General features: G+C 35.2%; 4 protein-coding genes and 1 pseudogene across 5 annotated transcripts; 3 read left to right on the top strand and 2 right to left on the bottom strand.

Moving 5' to 3' along the window:
• Positions 1-445: 445 nt before the first annotated feature.
• Positions 446-1,538, bottom strand: LOC143535549 (ribonuclease 3-like protein 3). Its single transcript, XM_077029776.1, has 3 exons — positions 1,176-1,538; positions 827-973; positions 446-724 (listed from the first exon to the last, which is right to left on the bottom strand). The coding sequence occupies exons 1-3, from the start codon at positions 1,536-1,538 to the stop codon at positions 446-448; spliced, it is 789 nt and encodes a 262-aa protein (XP_076885891.1).
• On the bottom strand, positions 1,535-3,005 carry LOC143535539 (ribonuclease 3-like protein 3). Its single transcript, XM_077029766.1, has 4 exons — positions 2,936-3,005; positions 2,446-2,801; positions 2,113-2,259; positions 1,535-1,867 (listed from the first exon to the last, which is right to left on the bottom strand). The coding sequence occupies exons 1-4, from the start codon at positions 3,003-3,005 to the stop codon at positions 1,535-1,537; spliced, it is 906 nt and encodes a 301-aa protein (XP_076885881.1).
• A 10,493-nt stretch (positions 3,006-13,498) lies between these two features.
• Positions 13,499-16,290, top strand: LOC143536714 (uncharacterized). 2 transcript variants are annotated; one of them, XM_077030646.1, is made up of 5 exons: positions 13,499-13,882; positions 15,137-15,258; positions 15,373-15,464; positions 15,561-15,647; positions 15,729-16,290. In XM_077030646.1, exons 1-5 carry the CDS (start codon positions 13,539-13,541, stop codon positions 15,837-15,839), a joined length of 756 nt encoding a protein of 251 aa, XP_076886761.1. In that variant the 5' UTR covers positions 13,499-13,538; the 3' UTR covers positions 15,840-16,290. The 2 variants fall into 2 exon arrangements, with proteins under 2 accessions (XP_076886761.1, XP_076886766.1); XM_077030651.1 differs by having other exon boundaries at positions 15,719-15,805.
• Positions 16,291-16,488: 198 nt separating this feature from the next.
• On the top strand, positions 16,489-18,385 carry LOC143535521 (cysteine-rich receptor-like protein kinase 11). Its single transcript, XM_077029750.1, has 4 exons — positions 16,489-17,610; positions 17,730-17,893; positions 17,991-18,198; positions 18,321-18,385. Exons 1-4 carry the CDS (start codon positions 17,409-17,411, stop codon positions 18,383-18,385), a joined length of 639 nt encoding a protein of 212 aa, XP_076885865.1. The 5' UTR covers positions 16,489-17,408.
• LOC143535531 (putative receptor-like protein kinase At5g38990 pseudogene) lies at positions 16,565-17,296 on the top strand (annotated as a pseudogene).
• Positions 18,386-21,768: the final 3,383 nt, after the last annotated feature.

The following is a 21,768-nucleotide window of genomic DNA, read 5'->3' as shown; positions in this document are numbered from 1 at the left end:
AACAGAAAGGTTGAAATGATAACTTACACATAAAAATATATTTCATTTGATGTTTGACTACAAAATTGGCGCATTAATATTTTATAGTGGGCCCAATCAACTTCACAGGGTCCATGACATCACATAATATCATTGTCTACAAAACAAAAACAGGTTCAATACTAGTAATTTTATCTTGTGTCATCATGCTTCTTTCTAAACTTTCTCTCTTCTAATATATTTCTCCCAGTCATTTCTAAATAAATAAATAAAAACTTTAAGGAACTCTTTTATGTTAGTGCATGACCCAGCACCTTGCTAGATGTTGCACTAATCCTTTTTTTTTTTTAATATACGATGCTTTTAAAAAAAAGTTAACTAATGATACGGTTTCAACATTCAAATACAGTTTCACTTTCACACTTTCATTGGTTGGTTGCATTGTACAATCATTGGCAATAGTTGATTAAGCCCCAATAGCACTATCTTTGTTACCAACACTATCAAAAAAGTTCTTGTACGCGTCATCAGCAGCTCGGTTCATAGCTACCATCTTTTTCAACTTGTATTCTCCTTTCCCGGTCAACTCATCGTTTATATAGATCTCAATTTGCCCGGCTTTGTTCCATAGATCTTTGGCATGAGGTTTCAATCCGATTTTCTGACACGCCTCATAGAACTTTGCAACGGGATTCCTTATCAAGTTTTCCGGGGTGATCAAGGGGTGTAACAAACGATCCACAACCTGTTAAAAGTTCGTAGTCCACAACAAATTATGCAAATGGGTACTCCACAACAAGAAATTTGTGTCAACCAGACAATAATGAAATCAAGTTTAATATGTTACCTTCCATGTGTCATCCATCGAGAAATTTGTGTCAAGAAAGATGGCACCGATCACTGACTCCATAATATCCGCAAGAACCTTAGGTGGATCGATTAAACCATGCGAGGGTGATGGGTACTCCACAATCCCCTTGATAAATTCTTGAATCTGTATGTTTTGACAAATATATATATACAATAAGATCACATGATAAAAGTAACAAAAATACTTGTGCATTACCTCATAAAAATAAAATAAAAACAAAAGTAATGCTAAATCAATTGATTTAACATTTAAAACCTTCACCAACAAATCTTAGCTTTTCTAAACTAACAATATGATGATCTTGAGAAAGTAAATCTAAATTCACCTGTTCGTCGAGTTGAGGAGTCTGATGCCGAAGATAACTATGCAAATTGTATTTCAAAGCAGCTCGAGCCAGTGCCTCAGTGTCAACATTAGTGGCTCGTAGTTGAGTCGACTCACCAGGCGACATTCTTTTGTATGTAGTGAAATGAAGCTTCGCGATCAAGTGGTTCAGAACTGAGTCACCAAGATACTCGAGCCGCTCATATGATAAACAATCGTAATCTCCTTTGGTCGAAGCATGAATGAATGCTTCCATTAACAACTCCTTGTTTTTAAATTTATAGCCGATGATTTCTTCCACCTCTGTCAGGCTTCGTGGCAGCAACCTCTCTTCAGTATTCTTGTTTTCTTGTTGTTCTTTCATGTTGCCAACTCTTTTCTTTCTTTTCTCTTTGCATGTTTTGTAGAACAACTCAAGTGTGGTTTAAGGGTTTCTTTGTTACCAACCTTTTCAAAAAGGTTATTGTATGCATCATCGGCTGCTCGGTTTATAGCTACAATCTTTTTTAACTTGCATTTTCCTTTCCCGATCAACTCATCATTCACATAGATCTCAATTTGCCCGATTTCGGTCCATAGATCTTTGGTACGTGGTTTCAGTCGAAATTTGTTGCATGCTTCATTGAGCTTTGCCACCGGATTTTTCATCAAATTTTCGGGAGTGATCAAGGGGTGTAACAAACGGTTCACAACCTGTAAAACCCGAGTTCAAAATCCACATCAAATTACACAAAGGGTTCCAACAAATTAATCATGTAAGTATAAGTATATGACCAACATTCCCCCCTATATTAATTAGCAAAATTAATTCCTCACACATAATCAATAATCAAAATTAGCAAAATTTTACTTTATGTATGTTTCGAATACACTTTTACGGCCCTGGTGTGACGCGCGGGTCCTCACAACTAGTATTGAAATAAAATGCATTATGTTACCTTCCAAGTATCTTCCATCGAATAATCAACATCAACAAAGATTGCACCGATCAATGACTCAATAATGTCAGCAAGAACTTTAGGTGGATCGATCATACCATAAGAGTGTAACGGGTACTCCACAATCTCATTGATAAATTCTTGAATCTGTACTTTTGACAAATTAATTCATGTAAATTTAACCATATTTGCAATATGACCATGAGATAAAAGTAACAAAAAAATTTGGGCATTATCTCATAAATTGTGGAATAAAAACTAAAAGAAAACCCTAAATTTTAAAACAATCCACCAACAAATCTTATGATCATGAGAAACTAAACTTAAAGTTACCTTTCCGTTAAGAAGAGGCTTCCGGTGTCGGATATAACTATGCAAATTGCATTTCAAAGCTGCTCGAGCTAGCGCCTCGGTGTCAACATTGGCAGCTCGCAGCCGAGTCAACTCACCAGGCAACATTTTCTTGTACAAAGTAAAATGTAGCTTCGCGATCAAGTGGTTCAAAACCGAGTCACCAAGATACTCTAGCCGCTCATATGAAAAAGAATTTTCTTCTTTGCAAGAACCATGAGTAAATGCTTCCCTTAACAACTCCTTGTTTTTAAAATGGTAGCCGATTATTTCTTCCACCTCGGTCAGGCTCGGTGGTGGTATTGGTCTCCAGTGGCGGATCCAGGAATTTTTTTTAGGTGGTTCCCTCTTAATTTATAAGGTTGTTCCTACGCGTCTTCTATATATCCGTACACTATTATTTCGAAACTCGGGTGGTTCTGGGGAACCACCCGTTTGTATGCTGGATCCGCCCATGTTGGTCTCTCTTCATGTTTTCTTTCTTGTTGTTCTTCTACAAAATGAAGGCCTTGAAGAGAAGAAATGACTTGTTCTTCTTCCATGGCTACAACTTCCGGACTTCGTAACATTAAAGTCTTCAGTAGTAGAGATCAATATATTTAATTTGTAATATATTGAAAGAATGAGACACCCAAGTGTTATGTAATTATTTGTAATCTCCAGTCTCTTGGCTAGGTCTTTTGAATATATATCATACTTTTATGGCTGTTTGAAATATTAAATTAGAAGGTGTATTAGTGTAGTATACTAGTGTGTATGCTGCGGCCCAGTATATTTGGCTTTTACTTTTAGTTTTACCCGGTTACCCATGTATCCGTACTTCATGGCCACAGAGAGTGATGATAACACTTTCTATAAGTTGATAAAAAGTCAAGAAGCTAACTTTATAGAAATATTTCTACTTATGGTAACATGACGTTTTAAAGTTAGATTCCAACCGCCTTAACTTAAGTTTGAACCCAAGTCATTAATTTAGGGGAACATATCCAAAATAGGTCAAATGAAAGAAACTTTTTTTAGTCCAAACTTTTAAAACTTTTCAATAGTGATCCACTAAAACTTTCGAAGCCGTGACATTTGGGTTTGTGCCGTGTGTTTTCGCTAGCTAGCCACTAATTTTATGCCACATGTTTTATGTCTAACCCTACCAATGAGATTTCAAGCCAAACACGTTTGACCCGTGAGTTTTGATACAAAAACCGTTTCATTAAAAACCATCTCTCACGTGATGTTTCACCATGCTTTTATCTCCTCCGTGAGATTGGAAAATGTTTACATCTACCTTGTTCCATTGTTAAAAATATTACTAACTCTTGCCATTTGAAATGGCAAGAGTGTATAATGTGGTCACGTGAAAGACGTATCACTGTATCAGCCATCATCAAGTCAGATTGGTCAGACGAGAACATTGTTCACTCATGCCATTTGAAATGACAGAACTCAATTTAAAATTTTACTTTTTTTTATTACCTAAGAAATAAAAATTAAACAAAGTTTAAAAAGCCTTGGTTTTTAGCGTTAATAAAAAAAATTGTTCTCATAAAAATAAAAAAATGCTAGTTATTATTATACAAGAAAATTAAAAATGAAGCGTCAAACCCCAAAGACTTTGGTTTAAAATGAGGTCTTGAGTTCAAGTCTAACATGTGAAAGATATTAATAAAACGTGTATTTTTCAAATTAGCCGATTTCAAAGATACATGTATTTTTAACAAACTAAACACAAACTTAGTAGAATTTATTAAAATTAAAAAAAATAATACTGAAAAAAATAAACAAATTAATTAACTCCACTTTTGCCATTTGAAACGACAAGAGTGAACATTATTGTCAAAAATATGGAAAGTCTTGTCATATATGTCGGTGTCGATCACTGTTCACTATTGTCATTTCAAATGCAATAGGGACCAATGTGGTCAAAAAGATCCCGTTAGATGTGTTAATGTCGGTCACTGTTCACTATTGTCATTTTAAATGACAAGTCAAAAAGGTCACGTCAGAAGTGTCAGTGTATGTCACTAATTACTATTGCCATTTGAAATGGTGGAAGTCCAACAAATATATAGAGGTAGTCTAGTTCATGTTAGGGATACGTCAATCCAAATGGTGGATGAGGTATAGTTGGGTTCCGTCATTTGAAATGACGAAACACATGGTAATTAGCTCACGTCCACCATTTCAAATGGCGGAGCACCAGACAAACCTCCAGATCACCCGATAAACACTAACAGACTCTTAACAGACTCTGCTATCATTCTAGGATACGTCATTTCAAATAACAGATCACCTAGAAACCCAAAAAATTTTTTTTTCTTCGTGGCTTCCGAAGCTCTATTCTTGATCCATTATTCATCACGATCATCTTTATCATCAACATCATCATAACTTCATGAAAACTTTTGAAGTTTTTTTTAATTATTATTTTAGAACCACAAAACCCTGTATCCGTTTTGGTTGGTGAGCATATAATTTGATGTTGGCATAGAAAGCAGATGAAGATAAATGTTTATTGTCATAGTGTGAAAGAGATGGATATTGAAAACGGAAAAAACAAAAATTGATTTTTAAAAAGTGTATTATTCCAATGATGGCAAAAACTCTCGTGACATTTTTGAAATTTTATATATTTTTATTTTTTAAAGTTTTAAGTAACAAGTCAAGAACAATTTTAATTTCTAAGTATTAGCAAATAATAATATATATTTAGTCAACTTAGTATTTTAGAAAGGAATTATTCTCTCCTTGATTTATGAAGACATATTTATATATAATAATTGTATCAGTTAATAGAAAACATCAATTAATCATTCTTACATGGTATCAGCCAACCATCGATCCTAATCTCCATAACCCTAATTCCTAACAATGGCTGGTGACTCTTCTTCGGGCAACACCACCACCGTTCCAATCCATGCTCTTCTCCACCTTCTCACCATCAAACTAACATACACTAAGATTATTTTACACGTTCATCTTATCCCTTTTTACATGATAATATGAGAACACGCATTATAAATTATGTAAGCTTTATCACAAACAACCTCTGTAAATATTATCAGTGATAAAATCAAAACTTCTTAGTTAAAAGACAATCACAATGTTATTTTCTCATTTGACTATAACAAATAGGTCAAACTAATTTTCTTTAAAAAATCCGAGAGAACTTCTATTGATAGATATGTATCTCTCTCAATTCAATATCAAACATATATTATAACATGTCCTCGAATCTGAAATATATTTTTCTTTGTTTCATGTTATATTTTGAGGACATTAGGTTCGGGCCGAGATGTGTATGATTTGTTTAGAATTAACCGAGTCAGACCGGTCGAGTCCAAGCCTAAGTTTCTCATTATGGTGTATAGGATTAAGAGACTATATGGTAGTTGGCATTAACTAATGTAGTTGGTCATAACTAATGTAATTGTCATTAACTAATATAGTTGGTAATAAGTTTAGAGGTTAGATATTTATGTCAAGTAGATGTACATAAATGAATGTAGTTGTCCAGTTGGTTAATCACCGTATCTCATCTTACCATGCTACTAAAAGAAAATGTTGAAGCTTATGCGTCAATCATACAATTTTTCTGATTTCTAATCTCTTATCTTATTCCTTTTAACTATTCATGGGTCAAAACTGATTTGTCAAGTGGGTTATAATAGTGTGGATTTTATTCATTATTAAATTAAGTGTCATTTTTATACCTGGGGTTTGACCAACTAAGCAAATTTAGTACCTTTTATAAATTTCTTGCAAATCAACACCTGATGATTCCATTAAAATAGGTTATTTTAGTACTTTTCGTTAACCTCGTTTGTTTTTTCCATAATCTACATTAAATTAATTTATAAGTATTTTGAGGATCACAAATGAAATAACAGATCTTATTTATTTTTATTATTTGACAAATCTCGTGTAATACACGGGTTCAAAAGCTAGTTATAAATGTATCTACCAAGTAAGGGTTATATATCACCAATTCACCATCAATGTAACATTCATTATTATCGAACCCAAAAACCCGAACCGTTTAAATTTTTGGATTTTCATTCATTTTGTTTATGTTAAATTTTATTAAATTATGTTCATCTACACTGTTGGAATATTTTACAAACTCAATTTTAGGTATTTTATGTCAAAACTGCATTTAAATAAAGTCAAGGGGTCAAATATGTAAAAAAAGAAAAAGTTTTTTGATTTTCTAAACTCGCCACGTAGCGAGACGGGGAGTTCACCCCTTGGTCGTGTTGCAGACTAACCAACTCGTTTTTGAGTCATTTTCGCTTATTTTGGCAGTCCAATTTAGTGTATCTTCAATATTAAACGATTGGAATATGCTTTGGCATCATTCCAAAAATATTCTACTAATTCTAGGGAACAAGTTTTCCTATTTTCGTTAACATTTCGTTAATTTCGTGATCTTTGCAATTAATGTGTTGATAGACGTTTTTCTTCTTCCTCAAGCTGGATTGTGCCTATATAATATATCCAAGCTCTACAACATCAATTCGTTGCTCATCCCTTTCGTCTAATAACTCAAATTGGTGTTCTTGGCCATTTCGACTTTCAAAAGTCAATCTCGAGGTTATTCTTCAGTTTAAATTTCAAAACTTTTTACTCAAAGGATCATCACAAGGTTATTTTCTCATTCAACTACAACTAAGAGCTCCAACTATTATTTTTTTAAATATGAAATTTGTATATAAAAATTTAATAAAAATGGATTAGTTATGGCGTTCTGGTGCATGAATAGTGCTAGTAGCATATAACTCTCTGCTCCAGCTGAAATTTTGATTGATTATTAGTCTTAGTTGGATTCGTATCCCAATAACATTATCCATTTGTGATAAATATACATACTGGTCATGGCCCATTTAACTTGACTCTATGGCCCAACATGAAGTCATTTATACGCTTTTGATGAAATTAAACATTTATTTACTACAAGAAAGAAATAATAAATTAGATACGTGGCTCAAACTAGTAAGTTATTTCATAAGTTGTAAATTACGTTCGAAGAATATGTTTAAATAAAAAAAACCCGACGAAATCTGGATATCAACATTGTTTTTTTTATTTGTGGATTATGTTGGTAATAAATGACGGATTATGTCTGTCAGGGTGTCAGTAATACTTGTTTATTTAATAGTGAAGCGATACTCGATTGTTCAGTAGTGAATCATTATAAGTTTACATGCCGTTTTCTTTGAAACCGTGATACTAATTTGGAAGGAAATGTGAAAAAGAAAAGGAAAAAGAAAAAGATTATGAAACCACTTCGGTTGGCAAAGTCAAACATATCGCATTTAAATAACAATCGATGTGATGTGAGGAGCCTTCGAGTCTATATATAACCACCGATTTATCCGGTTTCAACCATATACTCAAGTATGGTGATTAATATAATATAATATAATCTTTCTTTTGTGCATAATTAATCACTTGAATCGATTATGTAATTTGAAAAATGTATAAAGTTCTATATATTTTTGTTCTTTAACAAGCAATAATGATATTGACCATTTTTACATTCAACCCAATGTTCAAAGCTTTGTTTTCTCAAAGTTTAAACCTTAACAAAATAGGTGTTTCGATTCATCTTTGTGTTGCTTGATCACCAAAGATTAGAGAACGAAAATATATAGTATTCTTACAACTTTAGGTTATTAAATTGAAAAATACGATTGATAACAATAATAATAACAATAATATTGTTGTTTGTATCTATACTATATTATAATATTTATGAAAATAGAAAAAAAATTACACGTGTAAATTTTAAGAGATTAAATAAGTATAAGTGTTAAAACATATTGCGCAATCATATAAAACATACAATCAATATTTTTGTTAAACGCTGAAGCAATACTCATTGTTTCTTTATCCCACATCAAAGAAAGAAAACATCATATATACTCTATAAAGAACCATATAAGACTTAATAACTTGTGTAGCTTATATACTCAGCTCTTTGACTCTAAGTTAAATTTTATCTTTAGCCATTTGGCAAGAATAAGTTATAAGTTTGGCTCTTAAGATAAAATAACTTGTAAAGTCGAGCTAAAATGGGTCAAGCGAGCTAGCTTGATTTTTAATCGAGTTGAGCTCAAGTTTAAGATTCCAGCTCAATTTTAAATCTAGCGAATTCGAGTTAGCTTGATATGAAGCTTTAAGTCAAGCTTAGCTCATTTAAAAGCTCTAACCTGGCGTATCACATGGTCAACCTACCAATTATATAGGATTTGATTGACCAGGTGGCCTAATTAAACTAGTAGTGTTGGCAATGGTTACATAAACTTTCGGTTACAAACAATTAAAGTCACAAAACTAAAACTCCAAGTTTAAATAAGAAAATTTCCCCCTTGCTTAAAGCATAAGCAAATAAATCTTTTAGTTCAAGTACTAAATGTCCAAAATTTTCATAATTAAATTTACAACCTATTTGAAAAAAAAAAGTTGAAAAGCTAATGTAACAACCTACAAATAGAATTTATAGAAGTGGGCATTTCACCACACCCTACCTTTCTATCTTTGGTCTTTAACTTTCCCTACATCTTTCTTTCTAAATTCTCCAAAACCATGATCATACGTTTTCACATCATTCTCTCTCTCCTCTTCATCCTCTTTGCCTCCACCGCGCTGCCGCCAGCGCCCTTTCTAGGCCACGAAGACTTCTCTCTATCGCCAACAACCATGCCAACTCCGGCTCCTATGGGTTTTCAGTATGAAAAGCGAAGAGTTCCCACCGGTTCAAATCCATTGCACAACAAAAGAAAACTCTAGAACAATAAGTTGGAGCTTGAGTTTGTATCGGTTAGTACGTGTATATATAATTGCTATAGATTGATGATTCAGAATCAGTTGTTTATCTTGCTGATCGATATATCATATATATATATATATATATATATATATATATATATATATATAAATTTTGAACCACTACATGATGTGTGTTGTTGTGTTTATAAACATTATATATAGACATATAGTTTAGGTTTTAGCATATATGTTTGAATATTGTGTTTGAAATAGTATGGTTTTGAGGAGTTATATATCTCTTGTGTTCTTTCTATGGTTGAATTCCGGTGATATGAAAAAGGCAGGCAAGATGATCTACGGGTAATTAAAACGACGTTTTAAATCGATCTTGAACTTGTTCATTATAATTTTTTACATGTTGTTTAATGGAGAGATCCATTGTTGTTTACTTATTCTTGATGCAATGATGCTAGGGTTTATTTGTATTGGCATATATATATATATATACAAGCTACTTTCTATAAGTTAAAACTCACTTTTAAAACTCAAAAGCTATTTTTTTACAATTATATATTCTTTTTATTGTGATACAAAAAACTTACATACGACATCAAATTTTAGATGGAGAAATGTCATAAGTTAATTCTATATTAAACAGGTCTACATATGTAAGACGTGGCCGGTGTTGTGTTAAACGGGTTGTGACTTGTGAACACGTTTATTTAACATGAACTCAAAGATGCGGTAAGTTTTAGAAATTTGGAATATGTACCTAATTATTTATAATATTATAAAACTACGTATTTCACATCGATAAATAGTCTTAACTCTTAAGTAGTTAAGCGTGTCATGCTGATGTGATAACCTATTTTACATGATTAATTAAATAGGTGATCATATACACGGGTTGAACATGTTTAAACATATAATGTTTTTAACTGTGTAAACTCGTTTACTCGTTAGGCGCAAGATCTCTGTATATGGTATGTATGTATATATGTACACGCGTGTATATATATTAGATTTGTTGTTTGAATATTTAAATTGGAGCAAAAAGGAGAAGGCAAGGGCCCTGAATTTTAATGGGGTGGTGTTAAATTCCAATAAATATAACATACAACTACCATGCACTTAATAAGAGAGTAAGAGTCGATGCTCTCTGTTTACAGCCTTACACAAATAAATTGCATGCATGTGTTTCCTTTAATTTCCTCATGTGTCCAGTGTCCTTTCAGCCTATCCATATATATTTTCAATGTTTAGGGTGTCAACTACTTTTTTTCTCCTTTCACCAATCATGCTTCTCCTGCTTGTACTTTGTGCAATGTTTGTTCACTCATCTGGTTATGTAGCTTGCAAACCGTATATCATGCTGTCCACTAAAGCCCTACTCACATCCGTCATAAAAAATGTCAAGATTTCGTGACATCTTTCGGTCATAATATATTTTTTCAAATGAAGAATTACCAAAATAGACTTAATAGAACGCGCAAATAGCCAAATAGAATAAGCGGGCTAAGCCAGGCCAGTCTAATCCCAATCATTTATTTCAGATCGTGGCCCGCATTTTGTCCAACGATAATTCAACATGTGTGCAAAGCGCCTAAACTTCAGCCGACATATACACATGTGCAGACGTCTAATCCACATAGATATAATGGCTAAACTAGCTCCTTATATCCCATAACGCCTACAAATTTTAGTTGGCTAAATAACCCATCGACTTTCTTTCTAGCGGGTCTGCTTCAATATGCACGATTGCACGGCAAAATAAAAGCAACTAACCTCAAGTTTACATATATATTATCACGACTTTACATATATATAATAGTTATGATTATTTAATATTTAAATATGTATTCTTTTATATATAACACTAACCTCTAGCCTGATTTTGTATTTGAATCCATTCATCTACTTCCATGTGATAATTTAACAACTAATCTAGCTGACAATCTGATATGAAGTTTTTATAATGTTTTTAACTTTTGATATGCATTGAGATTGTTGAGTTAGTTCCAAAATTGATATTAGCAGGACAACTTATACATAAATGATAAATTTAGTAAAGATTATTCTAGGCGGCTATATATATTATCCGGATGGTAAATATGAAAGAGTGAGACCTCGATCCTGAAGCCTTCAGAGTATCTTTCTATAGGCGCCTCTATTTGTATGGGGAATTCGCTTATGATAGATCTCGATTTGACTTTAGTCTATAAGTACTCGTTGAGTTTGAAATTCAATATTTGTCTATTAGTATTTTGTTGAGTTTGCAAGTCAAATAGTCTATTTTAGTAACTTTCCCATTTTCAAATATTTCCTCGTCTACCAATCAAGATACCATTAACCATGAGGGATCGGTTCATGCTATATTAGCCTATTGTAGTTTAACATAAAAAGATGTCAAAGTTTTATAGCAACAATATCATTTCACAATAACATTTTCATACCTTTTTTTTCTTTTTTCTGTTTTTGTTGGATTCCTATGTTAAGATTGCTCAATAAAAATAGCTTACAATGTTTGTTTGAAATCAACACGTATCATTTTCAAGTCAAGTAGTTGGTAGCCTAAATTTGATGGCAAGGTGAACAAATTCACTTCTTAATCCACCTTATAAAGATTCTATTTCATTCCATTGTTCATTGTTGCTTTAGTCCACTTAATAAAAGCCCAAGACAATTTTTATCATTCTTTGTGAAAAAAGCCCAACAAATGCTTACTTAGCTTATAATGTAACTTGAGGTCGTTTTGTGCTTGGTCATCAAGTAAATAATACTCCAATAGTCCAATTTAGGGCTGACAATTCGTGTCTTAACAGGTTTAACAGGTAAGAGGCGACGCGCGTGACACAAATATAAAACTTGAATACGACTCGTTTAACTACTTTATATGCCATGACTATAAGACAGTTTAAAGTTTTGTGTACCAATAAGGGATAATGAGGGAGTCTAGCCTACTAATTTCAATTATTTAAGAAAATAGAAAAATCACACACCACACTTTTTTAATTAACAGATCTTATCGTGTCTTTAACAGGTGCTCAATTACAATTTACTATGGCTGACTAAATAAAATAAAAAAAATATATCTGATCAATCATATAATATACATGAGGATAAGAGGATTGTTATTAGTCAATATTTCTTGGGCCAAACGGCAAGTAATGCGGCCTAATATTATGGTAATTAAAGAAAGGTAGTATTGTTGAATGTTGACTAGATATACTTATAGTTTAAACCCAACTTTTTAATCTAGATTTCAACTATAATCATGTATATACTAAGTTCATTTAAACGTCATATAATCATGATGATTAACATAATATATTCGCTAAACTATTATCCTATAGCTCTAGTTATTTAATATTGTCGGAATTCGTCTAATGTAATTACAAAGAGTATACATCTTTACAATAAAATTTCATTGGGAACATAAATAAAAGTGAAAGGTATATTGGATAAGAGAGAAATGATTGAATTCGAAACGATGAATATTGTAGGAGAGATGTATGATAACTGGATGTAACAATATAAAAAAGAAGCGAAAATATAAGAAATGAAGGCTCCATCCTACTTCAAAGACAAAGAAAGATGTGTTGGAGGGTTCATGAGGTCTTCGAAACTGGTTATACTCGAATGAAGAAAAAGTTAAGGTTTTACTAAGAAAAACGAATATGCCTAGGTTATGGGGACATCGCTTCTAGTTATTGCCATCAAGATTCTTCTTAAAACAGACCAGTTAGAAAAACTTTCTTAATGTAGAACAAGGGTGCTTGAGCCGTAGACCAAGAACCCGGATAAATTCGCGTGCCACCTAATCATTTACCCATACTTTCAAAACTACCCGAATGTATTGTAAGCCAATCATCCATCATCCTCCAATTTAATTCGGTTAATTTCACCAAACCGATTTCCCAGGTTCCGAACCCAATTTAATTGCGACAGTGATGCCGAGCAACCCGATAAAGTCAATGCCATAAATTGTGAACGCCCTAAGCACCCTAAACCTTATGAGTTAAATTTATATTTCTCTTGACATGAAAATAATTCAGTCTTGAGTAGTTAAGAGATCAATACTGGTACCCAAAACTCAAAACTTGATATTGATTCGGTACCGACGATATTAAATCGGTACCGGTCCAATATCGAATATGAAACTCAGGAAGTATCAGTACCACACCGATACCAAAAACTCAAAACTTAACACCGAATTCATACCAACACCGACGAAACATCGCCATATATTCAGTTTTTTTACCCTCACATACAAATTTATTTAACCAAACCAAAACATAACAACCCCCAAAATGAGTTTTCTCGTCGGAAGATTAGCCGCCGGTAAAGAAGGCGCTTACTTCCTACAAGAATCAAAACACGCCGTCGGTCGTCTATTTGAAAAAACAAATAAACCCACCGCCACTAATAACCCTCCGTCCGCCACAATTAACGACGCCGATATACTCCCAGAGATTCTGAAGCATAATTTACCGTCCAAGATTTACCAACCACCGTCCGATTCGACTCTGTCAACTGGGTCGAAGTGGGTTCTTCAGTCTGATGATATTAATGGCGTCTCGTCTGTGTCTCGTGATGCTATTAACCCCCTTAGGGCTTACGTGTCACTTCCTCAAGTCACTTTTGGACCCAAAAGGTACTTCAATTGTTTGTACTTGATAATGTTTATATATAAAATTCATAATTTTGTACAAGGAGATGTGAATTGAGGCTAATTAAGAGGCATAAACGAGCCGAGCTTGGCTCGCTTTGACTTACGAGAGCTCGAGCTTGAGGTCAGCTTGTTTCTAGATCTTGTTCTAAAGCTTGAGCTCACAGAGTTGTTCTTTAAAGCTTGGGCTTGGCTCATTATTATTTATTAAATTTTTATATAAAAAAACATGTATGTACATATTATACATATATGTACCATATAGCTAAACCGCGATTTTTTTTATGAAACCGGGATGATAAATAAGAATTTTGGTTTTTTTACTTTTTATATTTTTTGTTTTTTTTTTGTTTTATGATTTTTTTTTTATTTTGGGTTTATTTTTGCTCCAAAATGGCTCTCAAAGTTCTCGATTTTAAAATAGTTCTCACATGATCCCAATCCTTTAAATAATTATTTATAATCTGATAAAAATAAACCTTAAACGAGTCTAAGCTCGGCTCGAGCTTATGTAGTACATTAACGAGCCGAAGCTTGGCTCGAGCTCGACTGTGCAATGTGAAATTAATATATAGAAGTTCAAAAGAGGTAAAACTTAAATTACACATTTACGCAAGGTTTGTTAAGGATTGACGAGCCTAAACGAGCTTCCCATACAAGGCTATAGCTTGTGCTCAGCTTGTTAGTTGTTTTTTCAGTCTCGGGCTCGGCTCGTTTATTATTATTAATGAATTTACATACTTTTTTAATTATTTTTTATATATTTTGATAAAAAACTTAAACGAGCTTAAGCTCTGCTCGCGTGTAGTACCTTAAACGAGCCAAAGCTTGGCTCTTGCTCGGTTTTGCAGTGTGAAATTAATATATAGAAGTTCAAAAGAGGTCAAACTTAAAAATACACAGGGCTCGTTTAGGCTTGGTGTGCCTAAAGGAGCTTCCCATACAAGGCTATAGCTTGGGCTCGATGATTAAACAAGCTTTATTTAAGGTTGGGGCTCGCGCGAAGACAGTTTGTAATTAATAAATTTTATTGCAAATCTTGAACTGATTTTACTGTATTTGAAGCCATAGAGCAAGTTTCTTAGGGTTAGACATATGTACTGATTTTAAGTTGAAAATGAACCCTTTATGTAACATGCTTCATAGGTCAATTTTGTATTTAATTTTTTTTTCTGTGAATATTGTTTTTTCTTGATTTTAGTTTTTAACAGATCTCTAAAGTTTTTATCTTTCTTGCAGATGGCAGTTGCCTAACTCTGAGAATTCATTTTCTGCTTCAACCGCTAATGAACTGCGAATTGACAAGTATGCCCCTGTTAATCCCGAGAAGTTGAAGGCTGCAGCTGTTGGGTTGTCACAAAGTATGTAAAAACATTTCAAATTCTCATACTTTTTATAGCTTCATTGTGGTTTCTGAACTAATATGAAAATAGTGTTAACATGCTCATTGTTCTTTTATCTTTTATTAATCCTAGTTGCAAAAGCATTTGCTGCTGCCACCGCTCTCGTCTTTGGTGGGGCCACGTTGACTATTGGACTTGCAGTCTCGCAACTTGAGCTACATACAGTTAGTGATCTTTAATCTTTAATACATATGCTCTTTTATATGCTTTGTTAGCATAACATTGTTTAAGCATCTACTCGTGTAATCTGTTTCTTGTAGATGGATGATATTAAAACGAAAGGAAAAGATATTATGCAGCCAAGATTTGAGTCAATAAAGGAGCGAGTGACCCCGTTAAGAACTTGGGTATGTTAAATCAAATAATTTTAGTTTAAGATGTTAATTAAATGATTAGTTTACAATCTTAAGTGGTTTAGTAAATTATAGGCGGAAGATGTAACTAACAAATGGCATAAGAAGAGAGACGAAGACATTAAAGAGAGGCCTTTGATTAAGGAGCTTTCAAGAATGTTGGGTGCTAAAGATCTAGCTAAATGATGAGTAAAATTTACATTGTTCTTCATGATGTTATATATCTATCTATATATGTGTGTGTGTGTGTGTTTGTTGTAAAAATGTAAAATAAATATATTATTTAGTCAATGTTGTTGTATTACAGATTTATGTTTTATTAGAAAGAAAATATTTATATAAAAATGCATATTATTTAAGTAATTTGGGATTCGTTTAAGACCAAATGAGGAAATAGAATATACGTTGATTCAAGTTAAGAAGCCGTGCAAAGTGCACACTTGATCAAGATTGTTCTAGTAGTTCCTGATGTTAATATGAACCGTGTGATAGTCAAGTTTCTGATGTTAATACCATTTCGGAGGATGGTTAGTGCGGATCAATCATTGATGATCTCATCCTTGTGGCTTCGTGTAGGGCCGGCCCAAAGAATGTGCGGGGTGGTCAAACCGCTTAAGGCCCAAATATTTTGGAGGAAAAAAGGTAATTAGAAAATAATTAATAAAAGGTAATTCAAAAGCAAACAATAATATCCATTTGGAATCTTTAATAGACCCCACCCCAATATCTAACTTAAACTTTCTTTAAAGCTTCAGTTTCCAGGAAACCGTGTTTTACATTTTATAATATGTATGTTTGACCATATGATGACCCCAATACAAGTATATCAGATGATCAACAACTCTTGACCAAATATTTTGAGATGCTATCTTGATTCAAATCTAGGCAACTCTTCATAAATCAATAGCAAGATGTCGTTTCCGACCAGCCAGGAAGCTCAATCGTCCGTATCTTTAGATTGTGTACCGCAGTGTCGTCGGTTTACTTTTCACGAGATTCAAGTAGCAACCAAAAACTTTGACGAGTCATCGGTGATCGGACATGGCGGTTTTGGCAAAGTTTACAGAGGAACGTTTACTAATGGAGAAAGTGTTTTGGATGCTGCCGTTAAATGGCTGGAGTCAACTTCTGATCAAGGAGCTGAAGAATTCTGGGCTGAAGTCGAGATGGTCTCTAAGTTAAGGCACTGCAATTTGGTTTCTTTAATTGGCTACTGCAATGATGGAAACGAGATGATCCTTGTTTACGAGTATATGCCCAATGGAACTCTTTCAGATCGTCTCCACAAACGTCTATCTCCTTTAACATGGGTGCGAAGGCTCAAAATATCCATAGGGGCTGCTCGTGGGCTTGATTACCTTCACACTGGCACGGGTATTAGTCAGGGAGTTGTGCATCGAGATGTCAAGAGCTCAAATATATTATTAGATGGCAGTTGGGCATCAAAAGTTTCAGACTTTGGGTTGTCGAAAATAGTTCCAACGAATCAGGCGTGTACTCATGTCAACACGTTGGTGAAAGGTACATTTGGATACCTGGATCCGAATTACTTTCAAATCAGCAGGTTGACTCGAAAGTCGGATGTTTATGCCTTTGGGGTGATACTGTTTGAAAGAGTGTGGGAGAAAAGCGTTAGATACTAGTCTTGATGATGAGGAAATAAATTTGGCAGAATGGGCTCAAGCCTCCATTAAAGAAGGTAGGTTAAAGCAGATTGTGGATTTTAATTTAACGGGAACAATATCTTCTAAGTGTATGAGTAAGTTTGCACAACTAGCCAACGAGTGTTTACATAGCCATCCAAAGAAGCGTCCTACAATGGCCCAGGTTGTGGTGGGTCTTGAATCGATCCTAGCCTTACATGAGAAAACCAACAAGACGTTACTGCCTATGGACACGAAAATATTTGGTATAAAGGTACCTGCTTTTGGAATTCCATCTAGTAATGAAAACTCAGGTATTAATTTCGCTTCGTTTTGTCACATTATATATGATTAACTACAGGCTACAAATAGTGTTGTCCTTAATTTCCCTCTGATATATCCGCTTCTAACAAGTTATATGTTGAACTTGTAGTGGTAGGCAGCAGTTCAAAATCCCTGGAGTCATATCTTTATACTGTTGGAGGTGAAAACCGAATATTACGCCGATTTGATTTTAAAACTGTTAATATTGCAACTGAAAAGTTCTCTGAATCGAATGAAATTTCACGTGACGTATTTTGTGGTCCCATGCACAAGGTATCCATATAATCAGATATATAATTAGATTGAATTTAGGTTTGCCCTTAATTTGTTTGCTGGAATGCTAACTTTTTTTCTTTTTTAATTAATCAAGGGAAAACTGGAAAATGGTCAAGATATAACAGTTGTCGGGCCATATCCTCATGAATGCTATGACTGTTGTATGAATCAAGTGTCTATACTTGTAAAGGTTGAACATCCGAATTTGGCTCGTTTATCTGGGTGGTGCATTGAACGATCAAACATGTACCTCATCTATGATATCCCACATAATTACGCAACTTTGGAACATGTGTTACATGGTAAAACTTCAGTTTAAAATGTACTCATGATTGTTCAAGAACAAGCCTTATGGTTACTGTTCAATATTATACCAACTATGATTTTTTTTTTTAAATATGTGTACCGTGATCTGTCTTTGTAGATCACAACCGTGCTCCCTTGGACTGGGATGAGCGTTACAAAATATTACTATCTTTACCTTCATAAGCATGCTCCAGTTAGGGTATTATATTGCGATGTAAAAGCTGGGAACATTCTGTTAGATGAAGGTTTGGACCCGAAACTGCATGGTTTTTACCTTGCAGTGTCCACAGCAATCAACGAGACAGATTGCATCGACAATAATAAGATCCGTGGGACCAGGTAAGCACCTACCTCTTCAGCAAAGAACCATTAACTAGTAGTGATGTCTTATAGACTAATACCTTCATTGTATATGTGATGGGGGAATTTTAGCACCAGAGTATCTAATGGATGGTCGTCTGTCAACTAAGACTGATGTCTATGATTTCGGCATGTTAGTTTTGGAAACTATAGCAGGGTGTAGTCTGCATTCCTGCATGATCAAATCCAAGGAGATGTTTCATGAGTATAAATCTGTAAGTATGATTAGATTGGATCACAATAGACTTGTGCTTGAATAAGTTATCTTCCCTTCAATAGATGATACCCTGTCTATACTTTTTAAAAAATAATTAACATATATTTTGATATCAGTCTATGGACTTTCACTACATTTGCACATAAATCTTTGGACTGCATTTTTGTATTATTCAATCTCATAACTTGGAAAACTCAACAAAGAGGTTAATGCACTTTAGCTTTTAAATTTGACCCAAAAAATCATGACTTAAGTCTCCAAACAACTTAAAATGGCCATTTTCCTTAAATATTTAAAAGCTAATTATAAGTTTCTTTTGACATACCGTTGTTTTTAGTGGGATTGTGGAACTATGGGTACTGATAAGGTTGTTGAATTAATGCAGATATTGAGAAACTGTTTGGGTGGAACATATTTGAAGATTTATCAGACATTCTTTTATCTCACTGAAAGCTTGCTCGGCCTCAGGCGTCCACTTGAATTGGCTTTTCTTTAGGCAATTTCTCAATGTGTTAACAAATGGGGTAGATTTGCTTGCATGGTTCGCTAGGAACCTGTTAATTGATACCAATCTACAATTCAACTTTTGAACTTCCTTCATGGTGGATGGTGAGGGCATGTCAAGGATAGCCCCCACCTTATCTGGGTTCACCTTGAAACCATCCTTGGTGACCATTACACCTAGAAATTTCCCTTCTTCTACGCCGAATGTGCATTTGCTCGGGTTGAGCTTCATGTTTACTTCCTTTAGGCGCCAAAGGGTTTCTTCGATGTCTTTGAGCATTTGTTTTTCCTCCCTGCTTTTAATCACCAAATCATCTACGTAGACTTCTAGGTTTCTTCCAATTTGCTCGTTGAAAACCGCATCCATGAGTCTTTGGTAGGTGGCTCCTGCATTCTTCAAACCAAAGGGCATTTTTGTGTAACAAAAAACACCCTTGTCAGTTCTGAAGGCAGTCTTGTCCTCGTCTTGTGGTGCCATTTGAATTTGGTGATAGCCCTTGTAGGCGTCTAGGAAACATTTGAGCTTAAATGGCGCCACAGAGTCCACTTTCGCGTCAATGTTTGGGAGGGGGTAACAATCTTTTGGACATGCTTTGTTGAGGTCCTTGAAATCAATGCACATCCTCCATGACCCGTTGCTCTTCTTTACCATCACAGGATTGGCTACCCATGTTTGGTATCGTATTGGGCGGATGATATTTGCGCACAGTAGATCTTCTACTTGCTCATTCATGGCCTTTGCCTTCTCATCCCCCATCTCTCTCTTATTTTGAGCAATTGGCTCTACAGACTTGAAGGTGTTGAGAGAATGTTGCGCCAGGTCTCGCGGAACTCCAGTCATATCAGAATGTTGCCACGCGAAGACCGACATATACGTTGTGAGCAATCTTTTCATTCTCAACCTTGTGTCGTCTGATATCGTAGCTCCAATTGTGATTGTTTGCTCTGGGAATTTTGGGTTGAGAATCCATTCCTCTGGCGCGTTGTTTGCCATTGGAAGTTTCATTCTCCCTTCCCTCGGTATACTTGTCACTGCGCACAAATGATCTCGGTACACAAATGTTACACCTGTTGGTGTTGGGAACCCCAGCGCGCCGTGCGCTGGTGATGGTATGGCGTTGAATTGAGCAATCGTTCCTCTACCCAAGATCATATTGTGGCATGAAGTGGTGGGCAAGACCAAGAAGTTGACAATTTCGGCTCGCTTGTGTTTCTCATCCCCAATGGTTAGTTCAAATTGTATCTGACCTAGGGGGTGAATAATTTCATTTGAAACACCCGAGATTGGTGCATTCACAATTTCGAGCCTTGCTTGGTCTGCTGGATCCAACTTTCTGAAACATTGCTCATACATGATGTCTGATTCACTGCCAGTGTCCACCAGGACTTTTGACACTTCATAATGAGCAATGTGTGTAGTGATAACTAGAGGACTGCTGATAGACGGGCCTCCCCTGATTCTTGGGAAGATTACTTGTTGCTCGCGCCAATCTCCTTGGACTTGCGCGCTTCTCTTTCTCGATCTTTGCCCTTGCCTTCCTCCCTCGGCTACACAGATTCTTTTGAACTTTTTGCTGGCTGAGGCTCCATCTGGTTGTTCATTCTCTGGTCTTGGGTTTTTCACCAGGTGAGCCAACTTGCCTGATTTCACATCTCTTTCAATCGCATCATTCAAATGGTGACATGCATCGTGTTGTGCCCTGTGGACTTGTGAAACTCACAATACTTGCCACTGTTTGATGGTCCTTTGTGAAGTAATGGCTTGGGGCTTTTAAACTGGACATTCTCTGTGCTTAACACTTGTGACGGCGTTTTAGTGAGGGGAGTCCATATTCTTGGTAGAGGTCTGTTAGGCTCTCTGCCGCCCTTCCCTCTTGTCACTTTCTCCGCGATTACGAATGTCTTTTTAGGGCTGGGGTGAGCTTGGTTGCGCCTGCTTTTCTGCGGGAGAAAAACTGGTTTGTTGCAACCTAGACCATACGGAGTTCTGTTTGCCCCTCCTTTCATTGTTGCGCGGTGCTTCTGTTTGATGCCCTCTATCTCTTGCTCTATATTGGGCAATTTGTTTTTCATTTCGCGCGAAGACTCGCGATGCTTCCATTAGCTTGGCCCAAGTGGTTGGCATGCCATCTCTGCTCACGAGAGCTCTGCGGAGTTGATCACTGCGCGCACCTTGTATAAAGGCCACGCGCAAGAGTTGTTCAGTGATACCTCCAATTGCCAGAGATTCCTGATTGAAACGGGTTATGTAGTCTTCAATGGTTTCATCATTCTTGCGCACGCAGTGCATGATGTCATCAGGGTCGCGCGTGTGTCTGCGCTGCTGTACGAAGTGAGCCTGGAACTTCTCCAATAGCTCTTCGAACCATTCGATTTGTCCAGTCGGCAAGCTTTCGAACCAGACACGCACTGCGCCCGTGAGGCAGCGAGCAAACATGTGACACCATGTTGGCATCGTCCAGCTTTCTAGGTTTCCAGTGTTGTA

Source organism: Bidens hawaiensis, unplaced genomic scaffold (assembly GCF_021521415.1).
Source record: "Bidens hawaiensis isolate Kalapana, Puna unplaced genomic scaffold, B.hawaiensis_p1.1 tig00000780_1, whole genome shotgun sequence".
Taxonomy (NCBI): domain Eukaryota; kingdom Viridiplantae; phylum Streptophyta; class Magnoliopsida; order Asterales; family Asteraceae; genus Bidens; species Bidens hawaiensis.
This window is presented reverse-complemented; position numbering and strand designations above follow the sequence as displayed.

Bases quoted from the DNA above. Each gene is read 5' to 3' on its own strand.
- LOC143535549 (XM_077029776.1), bottom strand. From the start codon at position 1,538: ATGAAAGAACAACAAGAAAACAAGAATACTGAAGAGAGGTTGCTGCCA. The intron at 974-1,175 runs GTGAATTTAGAT...CAAAACATACAG, and splicing joins CTCCTCAACTCGACGAACAG to ATTCAAGAATTTATCAAGGG. The intron at 725-826 runs GTAACATATTAA...AACTTTTAACAG, and splicing joins CGATGGATGACACATGGAAG to GTTGTGGATCGTTTGTTACA.
- LOC143535539 (XM_077029766.1), bottom strand. From the start codon at position 3,005: ATGGAAGAAGAACAAGTCATTTCTTCTCTTCAAGGCCTTCATTTTGTA. The intron at 2,802-2,935 runs ATGAAGAGAGAC...AGAGGGAACCAC, and splicing joins AGAACAACAAGAAAGAAAAC to CTAAAAAAAATTCCTGGATC. The intron at 1,868-2,112 runs GTAACATAATGC...CGGGTTTTACAG, and splicing joins CGATGGAAGATACTTGGAAG to GTTGTGAACCGTTTGTTACA.
- LOC143536714 (XM_077030646.1), top strand. From the start codon at position 13,539: ATGAGTTTTCTCGTCGGAAGATTAGCCGCCGGTAAAGAAGGCGCTTAC. The intron at 15,259-15,372 runs GTATGTAAAAAC...TATTAATCCTAG, and splicing joins AGCTGTTGGGTTGTCACAAA to TTGCAAAAGCATTTGCTGCT. The intron at 15,648-15,728 runs GTATGTTAAATC...AGTAAATTATAG, and splicing joins TGACCCCGTTAAGAACTTGG to GCGGAAGATGTAACTAACAA.
- LOC143535521 (XM_077029750.1), top strand. From the start codon at position 17,409: ATGAGTAAGTTTGCACAACTAGCCAACGAGTGTTTACATAGCCATCCA. The intron at 17,611-17,729 runs GTATTAATTTCG...TTGAACTTGTAG, and splicing joins ATCTAGTAATGAAAACTCAG to TGGTAGGCAGCAGTTCAAAA. The intron at 17,894-17,990 runs GTATCCATATAA...TAATTAATCAAG, and splicing joins TTTGTGGTCCCATGCACAAG to GGAAAACTGGAAAATGGTCA.